General features: G+C 47.1%; 1 protein-coding gene across 1 annotated transcript in view; it reads left to right on the top strand.

Annotated features, from left to right (window-relative positions):
- neurl4 (neuralized E3 ubiquitin protein ligase 4) overlaps nt 1-21,422 on the top strand; it is a 28,666-nt gene extending 7,244 nt beyond the window's left edge. Inside the window, 30 exon segments of the mRNA XM_052459680.1 lie at nt 33-236; nt 522-807; nt 939-1,004; nt 1,136-1,566; nt 2,075-2,186; nt 2,324-2,412; nt 2,496-2,568; nt 2,933-3,206; nt 3,692-3,873; nt 5,018-5,103; nt 5,303-5,465; nt 5,619-5,829; nt 5,936-6,012; nt 6,125-6,203; nt 6,371-6,546; nt 8,250-8,378; nt 8,534-8,679; nt 10,442-10,660; nt 11,012-11,110; nt 11,289-11,432; nt 11,879-12,049; nt 12,200-12,358; nt 12,490-12,669; nt 13,221-13,314; nt 13,557-13,664; nt 16,541-16,639; nt 16,642-16,684; nt 16,995-17,107; nt 17,723-17,894; nt 18,862-21,422. Coding sequence (XP_052315640.1) covers nt 33-236; nt 522-807; nt 939-1,004; nt 1,136-1,566; nt 2,075-2,186; nt 2,324-2,412; nt 2,496-2,568; nt 2,933-3,206; nt 3,692-3,873; nt 5,018-5,103; nt 5,303-5,465; nt 5,619-5,829; nt 5,936-6,012; nt 6,125-6,203; nt 6,371-6,546; nt 8,250-8,378; nt 8,534-8,679; nt 10,442-10,660; nt 11,012-11,110; nt 11,289-11,432; nt 11,879-12,049; nt 12,200-12,358; nt 12,490-12,669; nt 13,221-13,314; nt 13,557-13,664; nt 16,541-16,639; nt 16,642-16,684; nt 16,995-17,107; nt 17,723-17,894; nt 18,862-19,066 — 4,590 coding nt within the window. The 3' untranslated portion in view covers nt 19,067-21,422.
- Nucleotides 21,423-21,543: the final 121 nt, after the last annotated feature.

Raw genomic sequence — 21,543 nt, 5'->3', positions numbered from 1 at the left:
GAAGCCTAAATAAATGTCACTTTCTTCTGCAGGTGAACTCATGGAGCGGCTCCGTAGAGATTGGGGTGACTGCTCTGGACCCGGCTTGTCTCGATTTCCCCAGCAGCGCTACGGGTCTGAAGGGAGGCTCCTGGATCGTCTCTGGCTGCTCAGTCCTACGCGACGGCCGCTCCGTTCTCGAGGAGTACGGCCGTGACCTGGACCAGCTGGCCGAGGGCGACCGCGTGGGCATACAGGTAAGTAGGATAGTGGTTAAGAGAGGCAAACCAGTGGCCGGAAGGTCACCACCGGTTTAAGCCCTGCGCCGGGCACTGAATTGGTAACAGGAGGGGTACTGGTCACTGAGCCTTGCCTTTGTGTCCTTGAGGAAAACACTCAATCTCTACAATTGCTCTCCATCCAGGGGGGCTGCTTTATGGCTGACCCTGTGCCTCTCAACTCTGTGTGTGTATTTGGGGAGATTGAGATGTCTTTCTCTAAAAATGTAATATTGCTATTCTTATTTCTGTCCTCCTATTCAGCGGAGCGCCCGTGGCGAGCTCCACCTGTGGGTGAACGGGCATGACTGTGGTGCAGCTGCCAGCGGTCTCCCGACGCGCCTCTGGGCGGTGGTGGACCTCTACGGCAAGTGTACGCAAGTGACGGTGGTGAGCTGCGAGCCGCCCTCCTCGATGGAGAGAGATACGGAGAGGGAGACGGTGGAGGGGCATGAGGAGGTGGTGGTGTGCGGGGTCCGGGAGGGAGACACAGAGGATCTGACGTCAGTGGTGAATCTGGCAGCAGCGACAAACGGGACGACAGAGGAAGGTAGGAGTTGTTTTTGTTTGCTATGTTTGTGTTAAAAGATAGGGTTCGTTGTGTCATTGTGTGAAAGGTTGTAGAAGTGTAAATAAGGGAAAGACTGACTCCTGTCTCTCACTCTTGTTCCTTTATCTCAGTGCCGGAGCTCCCTCCTATTCACAACCGACCTGACAAGTTCCCCAACAACATAGAGCCTGAAACGGGTACGAAAATAAAACTCGCCAAGTCTCTACCTGAATATCTATTACATTTGGTCAATGATGCCACATTATTGACTGTCTCTTTCTTTCCATTTCTCTCTTTTCTGTCTGTCTTTCTTTCTCTCCCCCTGTAGCTCTGACGGAGCACCAGCTCTTTGACGTGTTCAACAATGCCATCGTGTCCCTCTACCGCTCAGAGGACGAGGGCGTAGGAGGACGAGACCTGGGGGGAGGAACAGGGACAGACTCTGGGACAGGAGGTAGAGGGGACAGGGGGAGCAGCAGTGGCGGGGGAGCTGTCAACAGTAACAGTAGTAACAGTGACAGCGGGGCCGGGACCGGCAATACTGGAAGCACCAATATCAGCCCCGCAGGAGGGGTGGGACTTGGGGCGGTGACGGGCGGGATGATGACCAATGACGCGCTGCTGTTCCATGAGAAGTGCGGTACGCTGATCAAGCTGAGCAACAACAACAAGACGGCGGAGAGGCGGAGGCCGCTGGATGAGTTCAACAACGGCGTGGTCATGACCAACCGGCCGCTCCGACACAACGAGATGTTTGAGGTGCGGCCAATGACCGGCTCCAATACTGAGATGTGAATGCTTAGAATGACAAAGCGCAGGGTTTAGAGAAAAGAATAAAGAATACACGTGCTGTCATATTAATGATAAAACGCATGTCATACCTGTTTACAAAATGTTTATCTGTTCGGACGGCGGGGTGAAGTGTCACCATTTTGCTATTACATCACAATTTAAGGCTGCTCCTCTTTATATGATAAAGCTGGAGGCTTCAGATTAGCCTATTAATATTCACAATGTTACTGCCACAGGCTGTGAATAGATAATTGCATTTGAATTTGCTGGATTGCAGCTTGATATGAATAATATATTGTAAATTGGTGAATGTTTCTATATTCTGGAGGATACAGGGTGAGAGAATTCACTAGACACCAAAAGGACTGAAGCTGAGAGAGACTGCCTAAACTTGTCCAATAACAAACGCTTACTTAGGTTTTCTGTTGTCGCAAAACGCTTTGAGTGAAGACGCCCATGGTTTCTGTTGCCACAGATCCGTATAGATAAGCTGGTGGACAAGTGGTCGGGGTCGATTGAGATCGGCGTGACAACACACAACCCCAACAACCTGGACTACCCTGCCACAATGACAAATCTGCGCTCAGGTATGTAACACACACACAGAACGGCAAGATGTATTATTCTGTGTGCAGTTTTTTGTGGAATAAATCATGTTACAGTACGTATTAAGTTCATGCAACGCGTGTGTGTGTGTGTGTGTGTGTGTTTCTTGCCTTCCCAGGTACAATCATGATGAGTGGCTGTGGGATCCTGACTAACGGCAAGGGGACCCGTCGGGAGTACTGTGAATTCAGCCTAGACGAACTGCAGGTCAGTACCGCACGCACGCACGCACACACACACAACCTAACAGAGACACGCAGCCTCATGCCTTATGTGTCACTGTCTTCCAGGAAGGGGATCACATAGGCCTGATGCACAAGGCCAGCGGAGCTCTTCACTTCTACATCAATGGCATCGACCAAGGTGAGAGACACGCCAGGAGCATTCTTCAATGTAACGAGGGATTGAATGGCTGTAGCGTGGCGTTGGAGGGATAGTCACTTAGTGCTCGTCCATTGGTATAGTAGTAACCTTGCGGCGACCTAAGGAGAGACAAACCATGAAGCGAAAATGCATGAAATATTTTATTTCATAACCATTTCCACAATGTGTATTTTTATGTTTTACATACTTGTTATTTGATGTATTGCTTACATAATTGTCATGCAGTGCTGATTTTTGCCCCGTACAATGTAAAAATCATGGTCGTTTCAAGAAATGTATACAATTGCAAATCATTATCATATTTCATCAATGACCTCAATTTGACCTCTGACCCTGTCCCTAGGCGTGGCGGCGGCCCAGACACCTCCCATGGTCTACGGAGTGGTCGACCTCTACGGCATGGCGGTCAAGGTGACCATCGTCCACAATCACAACCACAGCGACCGTCTGCGTCGCAATAACGCCATAATGCGGGCTCTGTCCCCCGACGTGGGCCGCCCCCGGCCCGCCCTCTCCCTCACCGCCGACCCTGATGCCACTGACCGCCTCCTCTTCCACACCAACTGTGGGCAAAAGGCGGCCATCATCAGTGAAGGCAGGACTGCTCTTCGCCCTCAGTACGTAACCATGGATTTGAACCAAACAATGTTATTACCAACAGTCTGTAAGATTCAAATGGTCAGTTTACGGCCCTTTCTGTATTTGTAGAAAAGGACCCGTCGACTCCGTAGACAGTTTAGGATAAGGATATCATTTTCAACATCAGAAATACAGATATTTGTTTTCTCTAGAAGTAATGGTGCACTCCTATTACACTCTCACAGGTCAAAAATAGGAGCTATTCTTATGTGATGACCTCTGACCCTGCCTCCGAGGCGTGGCAACATCGTTGCAGTCCATTACCAACTCAATGACGACATTGTGCTTGCTCTTTGGGGTCTAGGCCAGGCTATTGTAAAAGTACTTTTTTGACTCTAGCTGACGTTAAAGGGCCTTTATCAATAATGATGTGTATGTATGTAGGTGACATACCTTATACAATATATTGCTAAATAGATAAATGTATAAATTGATTTGATTGTGTGAATATTTCCTCGGACAGTGCGACGGACGACTTCAACCACGGCGTGGTCCTGAGTGGCCGCCCGCTGCGCTCCAACGAGGTGTTCCAGGTGCGCATCGACAAGATGGTGGACAAGTGGGCGGGCTCCATTGAGATTGGCGTGACCACGCACAACCCCGCCTACCTGCAGCTGCCCTCCACCATGACCAACCTGCGCTCAGGTAATACCAACCAATCAGGTAATACCATCCTCTTACCCCTAGACACCCCAGATAATACCAACCTCTTACCCCAGATAATACCAACCTCTTACCCCAGATAATACCAACCTCTTACCCCAGATAATACCATCCTCTTACCCCAGATAATACCATCCTCTTACCCCAGATAATACCATCCTCTTACCCCAGATAATACCATCCTCTTACCCCAGATAATACCATCCTCTTACCCCAGATAATACCATCCTCTTACCCCAGATAATACCATCCTCTTACCCCAGATAATACCATCCTCTTACCCCAGATAATACCATCCTCTTACCCCAGATAATACCATCCTCTTACCCCAGATAATACCGTCCTCTTACCCCAGATAATACCGTCCTCTTACCCCAGATAATACCGTCCTCTTACCCCAGATAATACCGTCCTCTTACCCCAGATAATACCGTCCTCTTACCCCAGATAATACCGTCCTCTTACCCCAGATAATACCGCCCTCTTACCCCAGATAATACCGCCCTCTTACCCCAGATAATACCGCCCTCTTACCCCAGATAATACCGCCCTCTTACCCCAGATAATACCGCCCTCTTACCCCAGATAATACCGCCCTCTTACCCCAGATAATACCGCCCTCTTACCCCAGATAATACCGCCCTCTTACCCCAGATAATACCGCCCTCTTACCCCAGATAATACCGCCCTCTTACCCCAGATAATACCGTCCTCTTACCCCAGATAATACCGTCCTCTTACCCCAGATAATGCCGTCCTCTTACCCCAGATAATACCGTCCTCTTACCCCAGATAATACCGTCCTCTTACCCCAGATAATACCGTCCTCTTACCCCAGATAATACCGTCCTCTTACCCCAGATAATGCCGTCCTCTTACCCCAGATAATGCCGTCCTCTTACCCCAGATAATGCCGTCCTCTTACCCCAGATAATGCCGTCCTCTTACCCCAGATAATGCCGTCCTCTTACCCCAGATAATGCCGACGTCTTCCTTTGGCTAGGTTGAGTTTCCACCTCATACCCTCTGAGCAGTAGTGGATAGGGGCTTTATTCATCTACTTTTTCATACTCCAATGTACAGTATGTTTGGAAAGAGGTATAGATTGACTGATGATGTTTCACAGGAACGTGGATGATGACCGGGAATGGAGTGATGCACAACGGAACCACCATACTGGACGAGTATGGACACAACCTGGACCGACTCAAAGTGAGTGGGAAATCTACTTTACAGTCAGCCTTATATTATCTAACTCTACCCCCCCCCCTCTTCTCTTTTTTTTACCCCTGTTGCGCTCACGCTTTCCCTCACTATCAACATATGACACTATCATTTCACTACTTACTGCCTCTTGTGTTTCGTAGTTGTCAATTTGTCAATTTAACACTCTGAGCTCCCCCCCCCCCAGGCGGGGGACACGGTGGGCGTGGTGCGTAAGGAGGACGGGAGCCTCCACTTCTTTGTGAACGGGGTGGCGCAGGGCCCGGCGGCGTGGAACGTCCCGCCCAGCGTCTACGCCGTGGTGGACCTCTACGGCCAGGCCGCACAGGCCACCATCATGGACGACATGGGTGAGAGGGATGGGGGGGGGGTGTAGAGAGACAGGCGGGAGGAAGGTAGAGAGGTTCACAAGAACATTCTAAAGGCTGCTAGTGTGTCAACTAACTTTTTGTCTCCACAACCATTCATGACTAAACCCATCTCTCTCTCTCCCCCCTCTCCAGCGGACCTCCCCCCTCTCCCAGACGACAGCTCGGAGGGCCCCACCGTCATGTCGCCCGGCAGCCCATGCTCGGTTGCCGGGGGCAACAGTGCCAACGACCTGCGCTTCCACCAGCTGCACGGCACCAACGCCGTGATCACCAATGGGGGGCGCACTGCCCTCAGACAGAACTGTCGCTCCGAGTTCAACGACGCCATCGTCATCTCCAACAGGTCAGTGTGACACACACACACAATCGTCATTTCCAATAGGTCAAACGGTACACACACACACACACATCACTTGTGTGTGTCAAGACTGTGTGTTGTCCATTGCTAGGTGCCTTCGAGACGGAGAGCTCTTTGAGATAGTCATTCAGAAGATGGTGGACCGTTGGTCGGGGTCAATAGAAGCAGGTAAGATAATGGCAGGTAAGGCGTCTCTATTTTACCCCTCTCAAACTTCACACAGCCCTATCCACACCCACAGCAGAGGGGTGATGTGTTTGTCTCTGTGTGTTCTGTCCAGGTGTGACTTCCATCAGGCCAGAAGAGCTGGAGTTTCCTAACACCATGACGGATATAGACTACGACACCTGGATGCTTAGGTAAGGGTTTATGTTTGTTTGTGTTCAAACCCAGGTGTCCTGCTGTGCGCCTGGGAGCTAATGAAACGTTGTCAGGTCTCTTTGGACATGCGTGGTTCACCTAGCTGTCTTTGTTACGCCTGAAGAAACAGTAATTCAAACGTTTTATCTCCCCCCTCGCACTCCAGTGGCACGGCCATCATGCAGGACGGCAACACCATGCGTAACAACTACGGCTGTGACCTGGACTCCCTGACCACGGGCAGTAGGATCGGCATGATGCGTTCGGCCACCGGCGACCTCCACTACTACATCAATGGGGTGGACCAGGGTGTGGCCTGCACCGGACTGCCGCCAGATAAAGGTGAGTGGAACCAGTTGTCATGTACATCTTATCACAACCCCATGTACAGTGCCCTCAAGTATTCAGACCCCTTGACTTTTTCCACATTTTGTTACCTTACGGCCTTATTCTAAAATGGATTAAATTGTTTTGTCCCCCTCATCAATCTACACACAATACTCCATAATGACCAAGCAAAAATGGGTTTAGAAATGTTTGCTAATTTGTTACAAATAAAAAAACTGATAGCATTTACATGCGTATTCAGACCTTTTACTCAGTACTTTGTTGAAGCACCTTTGGCAGTGATTACAGCATTGAGTCTTCTTGGGTATGACGCTACAAGCTTGGCAGACCTGTATTTGGTGAGTTTTTCTTTACTCAAGGACATTCAGAGACCTGTCCCGAAGCCACTCCTGCATTGTCTTGGCTGTGTGCTTAGGGTTGTTGTCCTGTTGGAAGCTGAACCTTCGCCCCAGTCTGTGGTCTGGAGCAGGTTTTCATCAATGATCTCCCCGTACTTTGCTCTGTTCGTCTTTGCCTCAATCCTGACTAGTCTCCCAGTCTCTGCTGCTGAACAACATCCCGACACTGCCACCACCATGCTTCACCGTACAGATGGTGCCAGGTGTCCTCCAGACTTGATGCGTGGCATTCAGGCCTACGAGTTCAGTCTTGGTTTCATCAGACCAGAGAAACAAGATTCTTTAGGTGCCTTTTGGCAAACTCCAGGCAGGCTGTCGTGTATTTTACTGAGGAGTGGCTGGTGGAGTGCTTCAGAGATGGTTGTCCTTCTGGAAGGTTCTCCCATCTCCACAGAGGAACTCTAGAGCTCTGTCAGAGTGACCATCGGGTTCTTGGTCACTTCCCTGACCAAGGCCCTTCTCTCTGATTTGAATCCGTTTGGCTGGGCGGCCAGTTCTAGGAAGAGTCTTGGTGGTTCCAAACTTCTTCCATTTAAGAATGATGGAGGCCACTGTGTTCTTGGACTTTCAATGCTGCAGACATTTTTTGGTACCCTTCCCAGATCTGTGCCTCGACACAATCCTGTCTCGGAGCTCTACGGACAATTCCTTCGACCTCATGGCTTGGTTTTTGCTCTGACATGCACCGTCAACTGTGGGACATTGTATAGACCTGTGTCCCTTTCCAAATCATGTCCAATCAATTTAATTTACCACAGGTGGACTCCAAGTTGTAGAAACATCTCAAGAATGATCAATGGAAACAGGATGCAGCTGAGTTCAATTTCGAGTCTCATAGCAAAGGGTCTGAATACTTATGTAAATAAGGTATTTCTATTTTTTTATTTGCGAAAATGTCTAAACCTGCTTTTGCTTTGTCATTATAGGGTATTGTGTGTCGATTGCTGAGGATTATATTTATTTTAATCCATTTTAGAATAAGGCTGTAACGTAACGAAATGTGGAAAAAGTCAAGGGGTCTCAATACTTTTCCGACGGCACTGTATGTGCTAGGGGTCTCATGAATTGATAGTGTCCTGAAGCCATTCCTGCGCTGTCTTGGCTGTTTGCTAAGGGTATTTTTAGTTAGCTGCCACAAGCATCTCTGAATAAATACACTTAGTAGCTCTTTTATGCTAAAATATCACTGCAATTTAGTTATTTTACGTTTTATTTATCAATATTCGTCTCATTAAGATTAATTGTCTTTGTCAAGGGAGACTTTCCAAAACACTCTCCTTCCCTCCCTCCCTCCATTAGAGGTGTATGCGGTGATAGACCTGTACGGTCAGTGTGTCCAGGTGTCCATCACCAGTTCCTCTGGCCCTCTGGACAACAGTCTGTGTACCAGCAACATAACAGAGAAGAGCTTCCCCATACACTCACCAGGTACGCACCACGGACGTGTGTGTTTTCTCTCAGGTTCCGGATTGAAGAAAATTGTTAAACAACAGACCGCAAATGAACTGCCTCACATCTCCTTTTCCCCTGTGCGTGTGTCTCTTTCTGTACGTGTGTGTGTGTGTGTGTGTGTGTGTGTGTAGTGGCAGGCGTGGCCCACCGGCTTCACAGTAAACATGGTAAGAACGTGGTTCTGCTGGGAGAGGGCTGCCAGGCCGTCCGGGTAGGAGGATACGCTCATGGCATCGTCTTCAGTGCCAAGGAACTCAAAACAGACGAATTGTTCGAGGTGAGCCAAGGCAGGGGGAATACCATGGAGAGGTATTCAAGGTGTGAAAGTAGAGTTGCTGGGGTGGAGTTTAGCATTGTTTTGTTTTTTTGTGAAGGTCTTATACAGTGCCTTCGGAAAGTATTCAGACCCCTTGACTTTTTCCACATTTAGTTAAGTTACAGCCATATTCTAAAATGTATTCATTAAATGTTTTCCTCATCAATCTACACAATACCCCATAATGACAAAGGGAAAACAAGTTTCTTTTGACATTTTTGAAAATTTATTTAAAAAACAAGAACTGATACCTTTGCCATGAGACTTGAAATTGAGCTCAGGTGAATTCTGTTTCCATTGATCATCCTTCAGATGTTTCTACAACTTGATTGGAGTCCACCTGTGGTAAATTCAATTGATTGGACATAATTTGGAAAGGCACACACCTGTCTATATAAGGTCCCACAGTTGACAGTGTATTTCAGAGCAAAAACCAAGCCATGAGGTCGAAGAAATTGTACATAGAGCTCAGACAGGATTGTGTCGCGGCACATCTGGGGAAGGGTACCAAAAAATGTCTGCAGCATTGAAGGCCCCCAAGAACACAGTGGCCTCCATCATTTTTACATGGAAGAAGTTTGGAACCAACTGAGAAATCGGGGGGGAGAAGGGCCTTGGTCTGTGAGGTGACCAAGAACCCGATGGGCACTCTGACAGAGCTCCAGAGTTCCTCTGTGGAGATGGGAGAATCTTCCAGAAGGACAATGATCTCTACAACACTCCACCAATCAGGCCAGACCAAAGCCACTCCTCAGTAAAAGTCACATGACAGCCCGCTTGGAGTTTGCCAAAAGGCACCTAAAGGACTCTCGGCCCATGAGAAACAAGATTCTCTGATCTGATGAAACCAAGGTCGAACTCTTTGGCCTGAATGCCAAGCGTCACGTCTTGACATCTGGCACCATCTTTACGGTGAAACATTGTGGCAGCATCATGCCGTAGGGATGTTTTACAGTGGCAGGGACTGGGAGACTCGTCAAGGGAAAGATGAACGGAGCAAAGTACAAAGAGAGCATTGATGAAAACCTGCTTCAGAGCACTCCAGACCTCCGGTGGGGCGAAGGTTCACCTTCCAACAGGACAACGACCCTAAGTAAACAGCAAAGACCGCGAAGGAGTGGCTTCGGGGAAAGTCTCTGAATGTCATTGAGTAGCCCAGCCAGAGCCCGGACTTGAACCCATTCGAACATCTCTGGAGAGAACTGAAAATGGCTCTGCAGTGACACTCCCCATCCAACCTGACAGAGCTTGAGAGGATCTGTAGAGAAGAATGGGAGAAACTCACCAAATACAGGTGTGCCAAGCTTGTAGCGTCATACCCAAGAAGACTTGAGGCTGTTATCTCTGCCAAAGGTGCTTTAACAAAGTACTAAATAAAGGATCTGAATACTTATGTAAATGTATATTTCATATCTATTAATACATTTGCAAAAATTTCTAAAAACCTGTTTTTACTTTGTCATTATGAGGTATTGTGTGTAGAATGATGAATAAAAAACTATTTCATTAATTTTAGAATACGGCTGTAACAAAATGTGGAAAAAGTCAAGGGGTCTGAATACTTTCCCGAATGCACTGTAGGTGATTGTAATTGAGGAATTGTAAATGAAAAAAAATTTCCATCCAGAAAAACAAGTGAATTCTTTCACTCCATTTTTGCCATCACTAGTACTCATCCTCTTCTTCCTCTCTCTTCTTCCTTTCCCACCATCCCAACCCCCAGGTGAAGATAGACGAGGTAGATAACCAGTGGTCTGGTTCCCTCCACATGGGTCTGACTAGCCTGGCCCCCCCAGAGCTGCCCTCCTGCCCCATGTCGGGCCTGTCCCCCTCCCTCACACAGCTCCGCGCCAAGGTCACCTGGCTGCTGGCAGGGTCAGAGGTCAGACGCAATGGGGTCCTCCAAAGACAGAACTACGGGGCATCCCTGGACAGATTGACGGTGAGAGAAGGAGAGGGGAAGCAGTGGAGAAGGAACAACGTGTCAGAGAGAACTTGGGTGTAAAGATGGTGACTAGAGTGTTGTGAAAAACTATCCAAAAAGTAGGCAGAGACTATTGGAGTATAATAATGAACCTATAATCAAGCAGCTTCAGGGGAGATCCATCTCTGAGCATAGTCAGAGAAAGAACTCCCCTCCAGCTACTTGATTTAAAGGTCCATTATTATACTCCCAATAATCTCTAGAAAAATGTGTGCATTTGGAACGGATAGAAGGATCGCAATGAGTACAGAAATTGGCAAGTGTGTACTGGTAATGGGATGGGTACTGAGATGAATTCTCTGTGTCTAGGTGGGGAACCGCGTGGGCGTGAAGAGATGCAGTGATGACACAATGCACGTCCTCATCGACGGAGAGGACATGGGAACAGCTGCTACCGCTGTGGCCAAGGTACACACACACACACACACACGCACACACACGTGTGAGTATGTTCAATTAACACGCACACAAACACTTCATGAACGTACAAACTGTTCTCTCATCCACACACGTCATATGTGTTCAATTCTCACACACCACACCACACCACCCCACTAACCCCCACCTCTTTCTCCCCTCCCTGTAGAATGTCTATGCGGTGCTGGACCTGTATGGTCGTGTGACGGCTGTGTCCATTGTCAGTTCCTCAGTGCTGGAGGATGCAGGAAGCATCAAGGCCCCCTCCCTCTCCTCAGACAGCTGCAGCGACGGCGAGGAGGACAGCACGCCGGTGAGAGACACTGAGGGATGTAGTGGGATGCGAGACTGAGGGATGTAGTGGGATGCGAGACTGAGGGATGTAGTGGGATGCGAGACTGAGGGATGTAGTGGGATGCGATGTAGTGGGATGCGAGACTGAGGGATGTAGTGGGATGCGAGACTGAGGGATGTAGTGGGATGCGAGACTGAGGGATGTAGTGGGATGCGAGACTGAGGGATGTAGTGGGATGGGAGACTGCGGGATGTAGTGGGATGGGAGACTGAGGGATGTAGTGGGATGGAAAGGCGAGACAGTTGGACAGCATGTTTTTGCCTGGACCAAATATCTCCAAGTACAGTAGGAAGCCAGCATTTGCTCCACAGGTGGTTTAAGATAAGCATGAATTGAGCAACTGAAGTAAACAATAGCTTGTTGATTTACCTCTCTCTCGCCCCCCCCCCCCATCTATCCATCAGGTTGGGAGCAGTAAGCTAGCCCTGGTGCCCAACACTGTCATGGCCTTCCTGGAGAACCATGGGAAGAACATCCAGCTGTCCAATCAGAACCTGACGGCCGCCCGTGTCTCCAGCTACAACCAGGGTCTTCTGGTCACAGCACAACCCCTGCCCAGACAACAACTGTTCCAGGTAGCTACACTGTTGTGTGTGTGTGTGTGTGTGTGTTTTTCTGGATTTTTTGATTGGGGCAGCGTCGTTGTTTAGGGACACATTATATATTATAGTGCTTTCTGTCACTATTGTTTGTGACTGACAGTCCGGATGTCTCTGTTGCCATAGTTTCAGATCGACCGCCTGAACCCGTCGTGGACGTCGTCCTTGTCACTAGGGGTGATAGGTCACTCCCCTGACCGCCTCAACTTTCCCTCCACGGCGTGCTGTCTGAAACGCTCTGCCTGGCTGCTGCAGAGAGACTCTGTCTTCCACAACTCACTGAAGGTACTGGAGTCGCTGTCTCTCACTCAGCTCCCTTCACAACTCACTTTCTACCTTTGAGAACATTATGTCATTTCAGTCCTCTTTCTCTTTCCCTTCCCTCCATCACTTCACCACCCCTTCCTCCATCCCAGATCTGTGAGAACTATGGTCCTAACCTGGACACATGTCCAGAGGGTACAGTATTGGGTCTACTAGTGGATGGGAACAGCTGTCTGCACCTCCATGTGAATGGGATGGACCAGGGGGTAGCAGCCCAGGACATCCCCACCCCCTGCTACCCCCTCATAGACCTCTATGGGCAGTGTGAACAGGTACGTCTGTCACCCTCCCACCCAAAACCGTCTGAATCTGAAGAGGATGAGGAAGGTAATTTCTACCTGCTTAGTGTAGCCACTGATATAACCCCCGGTAATGCATTTTAATGATGATTAACAGTCCCAGTGGAAAACCAAACATCCCTCTGCGTTAAAAAAATAAAATAAAACTTCTACACAAACACAGGGTGTTTCCCAAATGGTTCCCTATATGGTGCACTACCTTTGACCCGAGCCCTATAGCCCCTGGTAGTAGTCATTTTAGACGAGTCCTACTCAGATCCACTTTTAGATCAGTAGCTAGGAACTAATCTGCTACTATGTTGCTCTATGTTCTCTAATCCTGAAATACTTCCACCTGGCCGAAGTCATAATCTCATTTAGACACTCCATCCCTCAGTAGGTCTGTAACTCTAATCCCAGCCCCCCCGCCAGGCTGGGTTTAATAATCAGTCGCCCGGCCCGGCCCTGTACAATGTAATCTGTTGTCACACTTCCTGAGGCCCGACCGAAGTCAAGTCAGTGACACGCTCTGATGTCGTTGGCAGGTTACAATCGTGACTGACAACGTGCCAACCGTGGGAGGGGAGAGCGGCAAGGCGCGTTGCCAAGGGGACATGGAGAAGGCGGACATGGTTGACGGTGAGAAGACGATGATGTCAACTCATTGCAGGCCTTTTACAGTTGATGTTCAAAATGTCTTTCATATTAAAAGTTAATTTCATGTGTTCTGTAGATTCAAAGTTGACCAAGTTATTGTCCTTGTTGGCATCACCTTCTTTGACAGTAAAACGTTTTGACTTCTAAGTAATATCAAGCTCTGTTGTCATCTCTTATTGGCCTCAACCGGTGCTACCCTTTGACCTTTGCTATCTGACCTCCAGGGATCAAAGAGAGTGTGTGCTGGACGCCCCCTCCAGAGGTCAACCCCAACAAGACCTGTGAATATCAGGCCCTGTGCTCGCGCTTCAAGGACCTGCTCACGCTGCCAGGTGAGTACCCCACACACTTTTTACATTTTTTTTTTTTTTAAAGCTAAACTTTCTTTTTGCCTGATTAACCTTTGGTGGCAGAGCATTCCATGATGACATGGCTCAGAACATAACTGAATGACGCATTAAATCTGTTTTTTGTTTTGGGTACAGTAAAGAACCCATAGTGGCCTGTCTGGTGGAGTATGTATGTCTGTTTTGAAGTGTATGCAATAGATTAGACAAGTGGTTAGCCATTTTCAACACACAAATGTTTATTTAAAAAGACTGGAAGAGAAGTAGTCAATTTCTCCTCAACCATGAAAGACTATGATGCATGTGGTTGTTAGTTCTGTGTGCGCAGTTAAGGGCAAGGCATTCTGCTTGGTTGTGAGCCAGCTAGTTATTTCTTTGCTGTGCCTGACCATATTAGTGGACAGTAATCAACATGGGACAAGACCAGAGCCTTAACAACTTGTACAGTTGATCTTTGTGCCAAAAACGTAGAACATCTAATTCTGAAATCATGGGCATTAATATGGAGTTGGTCCTCCCTTTGCTGCTATAACAGCCTCCAATCTTCTGGGAAGGCTTTTCACTAGATGTTGGAATGTTGCTGCGGGGACTTGCTTCCATTCAGCCACAAGAGCATTAGTGAGGTCGGGCACTGATGTTGGGCGATTTAGGCCTGGCTCGCAGTCAGCGTTCCAATTCAGGTCAGGGCTCTGTGCAGGCCAGTCAAGTTCTTCCACGCCGATCTCAACAAACCATTTCTGTATGGACCTCGCTTTGTGCACAGGGGCGTTGTTATTCTAAAACAGGGAAGGGCGTTCCCCAAATCCTTTGGAACTCTGTTGCAACCGAGGACAGAAGTTCAGTTTTGTGAGCTTGTGTGGCCTACTACTTTGCGGCCGAGCCGTTGTTGCTCCTAGACGTTTCATCTTCACAATAACAGCCCTTACACTTGACCAGGGCAGACATTTTACGAACTGACTTGTTGGAAAGGTGGCATCCTATGACGGTGCTACGCTGAAAGTCATTGAGCTCTTCAGTAAGGCCATTCTACTGCCAATGTTTGTCTATGGAGATTTCATGGCTGTATACTTGATTTTATACACCTGTCAGCAACTGGTGTGCCTGACGTAGCCGAATCCACTAATTTGAAGGGGTGTCCACATACTTGTGTGTGTATATATAAAAACAATCCCCCAAAATATTATTTAACGAGGCAAGTCAGCTAAGAACAAATTCTTATTTACAATGACGGCCTACCCTGACCAAACCCGGACGACGCTGGATCAATTGTGCACCGCCTTATGGAACTCCCAATCACGGCCCACTGTGATACAGCCTGGAATCGAACCAGGGACTGTTGTGACTCCTTTTGCACTGAGATGCAGTGCCTTAGACCACTGCCTACCTCTCCCCATCGTCACAACTATGTCAATATGACTTGACCATAATAACTGACCATCTAATGTTGCTTGAATTTTAGAAGAGCTTAAAATATGGGCAGTGTTTCTTGTAGCCTTACCCTAGTGTGACGTTTTGATAACCATGTCTGTCGGACAAGGTGACTTTTTATCAATGTATTCGGCTCTATTCGAAAATGATGATTAGCATCAAAGTAGACGTCATACAAAACTACAAATCCCTGCAAGCTTCTGCACGACGTCTCTAGCTGACACCTTTGCTAACAGGTATTGTTTCAATTTAAAACTTGCACAAGACAGTTAACAGAATTGACCGTTTTAAAGCCATTTAGCCAATTTATTATTTACTAAATTTAGCTAACATTCGATAGGATCTCTGGATTAACTAACTTTTGATTCGGCGGTCTCGTCCAGATCATGGCATTTTGTAGTTCTTTATGATAGCCACATTAGCAGCTAATTCGCATTTAATTTTTGGGTGATAAATACATGCAAATTTATATATATATTGTAGCTCAGTTGGTAGAGCATGGCGCTTGTAACGCCAGGGTAGTGGGTTCGATTCCCGGGACCATCCATACGTAGAATGTATGCACACATGACTGTAAGTCGCTTTGGATAAAAGCGTCTGCTAAATGGCATATTATTATTATTTTATTATTATATTTATAGTGATAAGTCACCTTGTCTTAGAGAGATTTACACTTATCAAAATGTCGCGCCAGGGTAAGCCTACACTAAACACCGCCCTTATTTTAAGTGTTTCTAAAATCCCCTATGGAGAAAAATTTCTGATGGAAAAACGATTGGAACCATTTCCTTGTTTGACTGAGTCTTATGACTCATGCTGTGGTACTCTATACCAGGTGGCTTATCCTTCTTGGCACAAACTTGACCAAATTCAAAACGGCAATCCTCTTAAATGATTAGATCTTCAATACACAAATATGATGGTTCAATGTTGTCATTTCCCTTCTGTTTGTCCACTTTAGCATAACTAGAGCGCACTCTCTGGGTTCTATTGGATACTAACTCTCCAATCGTGTGATGGCAGGTGATGTAAAGCCATAAGTTCGTTTTTTTTGTTTTTCAGTAACGAATGATGATCTATAACTTCAAAGGCTGCACTGAAATCTAACAATACAGCTCGAACTATCATCTTGTTATCCATTTAATCACTGGATAATTCTATTTCTGATAATAACAAAGAAGGAATGAATGGTTTTTGAGCAGGTTGTTTTCAGCAGATGCCTCGTCTGGTTTAGCTCGGCTGCAGCCGGGGGTGCTCTGTTCTTCGTGCCTCTTCTGCGTACTCCAGCTGTCTTGTTGGTCTCAATGGTGGAGGGGGGTGCTTTTCTGTTGGTGTGGGGGGGGGTTATGCTATCCAGTTGAGTATCCTTGGCTGAGTCATAACTCCGTCTTTGTTGTTCTCTCTCTCTCTCTCCGCCTATCCATCTCTCTCAGATGGTTACTTCAACGAGGATGCCAAGTATAACCTGTGTTACTGTGAGTCTTGCCACAAGCTGCGCGGAGACGAGTCCTACTACAAGAGAGGGGAGCCCCCCGGGACTACGCCCTGCCCTTCGGCTGGTGCCGCTTCGCACTGAGGTCAGAGGTCGCAAACAGCCAGTCAAGTGGACTGCGAAAACTGTCTTCAACCAATTACTTTAGATCAGTTCCAGTGCTATTCATGTCCACTGAATGAGTATAATCTAGTTCAATTAACAAATGGATTACTAGATCTGACCTATTCCCACCTTGGCGAAAGATACGGGGAGAATGTGAATAAAAATAGTATACAGTTTGAACTTTGAGTACTGGCTTTGAGTATCAATGTCCTAGGACACAAGGTGGAGATGGAGAGTGGTTATCTAACGATTTTGTGTGTGATTGTGTGCGTGTACTACGTCCCCTATAGGATCAAGGCCCACTGTGAGGTGTCTAGTGCATTTAAGAAGTGGCACATAGCCTACCACGGCACCAGTGTAGGGGCTCTGAGACGCACTCTGGACCATGCTCAGCTGCTCTCTGGTACGACGCAGCATTTGTTTCCTTATCCACTTTTGTTTAAAGAAAATAAATTGTACCCCTTTTATCCCCAATTTCGTGTTATCCAATTGTTAGTAGTTTATTGACTCATCGCTACAACTCCCGTACGGGCTGGGGAGAGACTAAGGTCGAGAGTCATGCGTCCTCCGATACACAACCCAACCAAACTGCTTCTTATAACACAGCGCGCATCCAACCCGGAAGCCAGCCGCACCAATGTGTCGGAGGAAACACCGTGCCCCTAGCGACCTGGTTAGCGTGCACTGTGCCCGGCCTGCCACAGGAGTAGCTAGTGTGCGATGAGACAAGGATATCCCTCCCGGGCAAACCCTCCCTAACCCGGACGACGCTAGGCCAATTGTTTAGGGGTCCACTTTTTTGGACCCCTAAAAATAGTGAATTGAACACTGGTCACCTTTATTTTGTGCATATCTCCTCAAGGGGTTGTTTCTCTCCCAAAGCACTAATCAGATGTCTATCCTTTTGAAACGTATGGTTGATTTCCAGAACCATTTCCATCACAAACATTTTCCCTAATGATTAAAGAATCATGACTGTGATGTAAATGAACAAACCCATATTGTCTTTGTGTTTCAGGGACTTCGTCCATCTTCTCTGTGTCTCCGGCAAAGGGTCCTAACGGCTACAGTGAGCCAGAGGAGAACAGCAACAGCCTCCCTGACAGGGAAAGGGACAAGGAGGTTCCCCGGGTACAGCTGTCCCCCACCATGCGCTATTCCGGCCTGGAGATGTTCGCCCCTAAAGTGCAGTACGTGTCAAGTCTCTATCGTTGTCTCTCTCATGCCCTTGCTTTTTATCTGCCTATTGAAGATTATACTCAGTTTATTAGGTACACCACCCCGTTCACAAAAATGGTTCACTCCTACAGACCGTGAGTCACGTGGCCATGGCTTGTTATATAAAGCAGGCAGACAGACATTGAGGCATTCCGTTACTGTTTTTGATTGAAAGTTAGAATGGGCAAAACGAGTAACCGAAGCGTCTTTGAGTGTGGTATGATCATCAGTGCCAGGCGCACCGGTTCCAGTATTTCAGAAACAGCTGGCCTCTTTTTAACTCACGACAATCTGATGATTCCCGAGAATGGTGCGAAAACAGCTCGTTGATGAGAGGTCGAAGGAGAATGGCAAGAATCGTGCAAGCGAACAGGCGGGCCACAAACAGCACAGTACAACAGTGGTGTGCAGAACGGCGTCTCGGAACGCACAACTCGTTGCTCCTTGTCACAGATGGGATATTACAGCAGACGACCACACCGGGTTCCACTCCTATCAGCTAAAAACAAGAAGTAATGACAAGAAGTGGGCGTGATCACCAACACTGGACAATTGCGGAGTGGAAAAACAGCGCCTGGTCCGACGAATCCTGGTTCCTGTTGCGTCACGGTGATGGCAGAGTCAGGAGTCCATGGCCCCATCATGTCTGGTGTCAACGGTGCAGGCTGGTGATGTAATGGTGTGGGTAATGTTTTTTTGTGGCACACGCTAGGTCCCTTGATACCAATTGAGCAATGTTTCCATGACCTGAAGAATTCCGGCCGTCCTGGAGGCAAAGGGGGGGTCTGACCCGGTACTAGATGGGTGTACCTGATAAACTGGCCACTGAGTATACTGTATACCATGAAATTGTTATGCTGTCTTGGTCTCGTCTGCCTTACGCTGCTTTTGTTCTTTCATTTTTATTCCCATGACTCCTGCTCACCTCTCTCCCTCCAGATTCCGGGACCCTCGTTCTCACTGTTGTCACCAGGCCCAGGTGGGTTTCCAGGTGTGCGTGCGGCCGGGCTCTTATAAGGTGGGGCCCCAGAACCTTGGAGCCAGCGAGCCCCTTGACCCCCGCTTTAGCAACACAGAAATCGAGTGGATCACCAAGGAGCAGGGTGGCACCCTCCTCTACGGCCTACTCATACGGGTGGAGTGAGGGAGGGATGAACAGCGGGGATGGATAGAGTGGAGATAAGGGAGCTTCTCTATCCCAGCGGTGCCTCCAAAACCTCTACTCCATTAACCAAATTCCAGACTTTGAGACTCTTTGGAATTTGGGTAATTTCCCTCCTGTTCCTGGGGGGGGGATTGTTGACATTGACAGTTCAGCATTATTTTAGTTTATTTTGGACAAAGTACATTTTTGTTTGTTTTGGAATCATTTTAACAGGGTGGGGCTTTGGTGGATTCAGAGAAGAACAACAAGACTGACACTGCCTGCACTTTATGTTTTGAACACTTTGTGGGCTATTAAAAAATATATATATATATATATATAAAAACAAGTAAAAAACAATCTACTTATCATTCACAATACAACACTCGTTCTTGGTCACCGCAGTTTTTCTTTTAGCACTGTTGTCCTCTCTAGCTCTTGTTTTTTATCACCTTTTATCCTGGCCTGATCACTCTCCTCACTCTCTTTTTGGTTCTCAAGTACAGGGGGGATGGTTCTCCTCAGTTCTCAAGGCTGAGTGCACAACCGGAACCGGTCACGTTCCAAGACTTGGACCGTTCCTTAAACCTCCTCGCAATGGTGACCCCCCCCCCATCGCCTGCTGCTCAGAACGGTCACTGACTATTGGACTTTATAAACTAAGGACTTAACCGCGTGTCAATGGAGGAGGAGAGTGCAAAATCAATGATGAGGAGAAAGACTGGAAATATCCCTGAACAGGAGAAGGACCTGAGAGCACCTTTTTTAGAGGGAGGAACAAAAAAAAAACCTGGAAGAAAATGTTTACAGGTGTAACGCTAACCACTGTCTGTCTACATGTATGAGTAAGACTCGTCCTCCATCTCCCTCCCCTCTACTCACACCTGTCCTAGATTTTTTTTTAAATTCTTCGTTAGTGGAAAGCGCTTCCCTAAGACAAGGGTACTTTCTCGTTCCCACGTTGCAGAGGTATAGATATATATACACTGTTTCTTGTGGTGGGGGGGGGGTGAAAGGGGTCTATTCAATTTCAGTCTGTTTCACAGACAAAGCTATCTGCATCTTGAATAGTGTGAAGTGGCTTCCTCTCCTTAGTCCTCATCTCCTTTCCTTCACCTGCACTGATCTGAAGGAAAGGAGCAGATAGACATGTAATGAATAGAGCCGACATGATTCTGTACCAGATAGGCATGTTTGTTCTTCATAACATAGTACTATCTGAACTTTACACCATGTTGTGGCCTGCTGAGCGTGCCTGTCTTCACGTCGTCGTTTACACTAGAGTTGTGTTCAAGTCTTTAAAGATTTGTAACGTATCTGTCCCATTATGGCGTCGGTGAGCGTACGGGCAGTGTCAGTGAGGCCATCTCCATTTTTAAACTAGTACATTTTCTTGTACTTCTGAGTTGGTAAACAAACGGAAAGGGTGTGCACTGCCATCTAGAGTGTGTTGTTTGAACAGGTATAAAGCCAAGGTTGACTATTTACAGCCACCTGCAGTCATGGAATGTTTGCTTACGAGTATAATTCATTGGCTGATCCCTGGATGGAATTTTATGACGCTTCCTTAACCCATAGGAAGGCCCACCCAGTTGACAACTTAATAATTGTGAAGTCCCTAATGGTACTACCCATGCTCAAACTAGCTTCTGGACACTGGAGTCCTCTATAGAACTCTATGGTCATTGTTTTAACAGGGAGAAATGTTCAGAGCCAATCCTTATTGGTGTGTCCGTGCAAATACTCTTGGGAAATGCAGTATTTAACGAAATGCAGGCCCTGATGCTGGTGTTTACATTGTGAATGTAATTCATTAGGGTTTTTGTCATTTAGTTTTTTGTGGTCCGTTTACGTTGAAACTAACACCCTTCATTTGACATATTACATTAAAAAAAGATTAACACTGGTTCATTCATTCCTTCCCCAAATATTTGATTGTATGTGGACGACTCTAAAGCACATCTTCTTTTAACCATGTATTTTGTTGCCAATCTGATATATACCTTACGTATGACTTACATTCATACATAGCCGCCCCATCTTGCCAAGTCATTATTTTGACAGAGGAGAAAAACAGGTCGAGTCAAGATCCAAGGTTCAGTTGACTTTCCTCACACACAACTGTGTATAACCTAATTTATTGCAACAAAAAAAGTGGGCTTTGAAGAAGGAAAAAAAAAGAACTTGTTTGCAACGTCCAATCAAAATGTGAAAAATGATATGGGGTTATTTAAAGGCCCAGTGCTGCTTTTTATGATAGTTTTTTTTCTGTATGTTGCATTTGTACAGGCTGTTACATAACATGAAATCATATCTTCCTGATTTGTAAAAATAAATGGACAGAGTATGCACATGACTCTGGACTGGCTTTGTGTGTCTTCCTTTTTAAAGTGTCAATCAGCAGGATAAGCAAAGCATTTTCCCCACCTGTTTTTGGTAAAAGCCTAAGGAATTGGGCTGGAGGAATGTAAACACAT

The sequence above is a fragment of the Oncorhynchus keta genome, chromosome 13 (genome assembly GCF_023373465.1).
Source record: "Oncorhynchus keta strain PuntledgeMale-10-30-2019 chromosome 13, Oket_V2, whole genome shotgun sequence".
Classification (NCBI taxonomy): domain Eukaryota; kingdom Metazoa; phylum Chordata; class Actinopteri; order Salmoniformes; family Salmonidae; genus Oncorhynchus; species Oncorhynchus keta.
The sequence above is the reverse complement of the archived record's forward strand: the minus strand, read 5'-3'. Positions and strand labels throughout refer to the sequence as shown.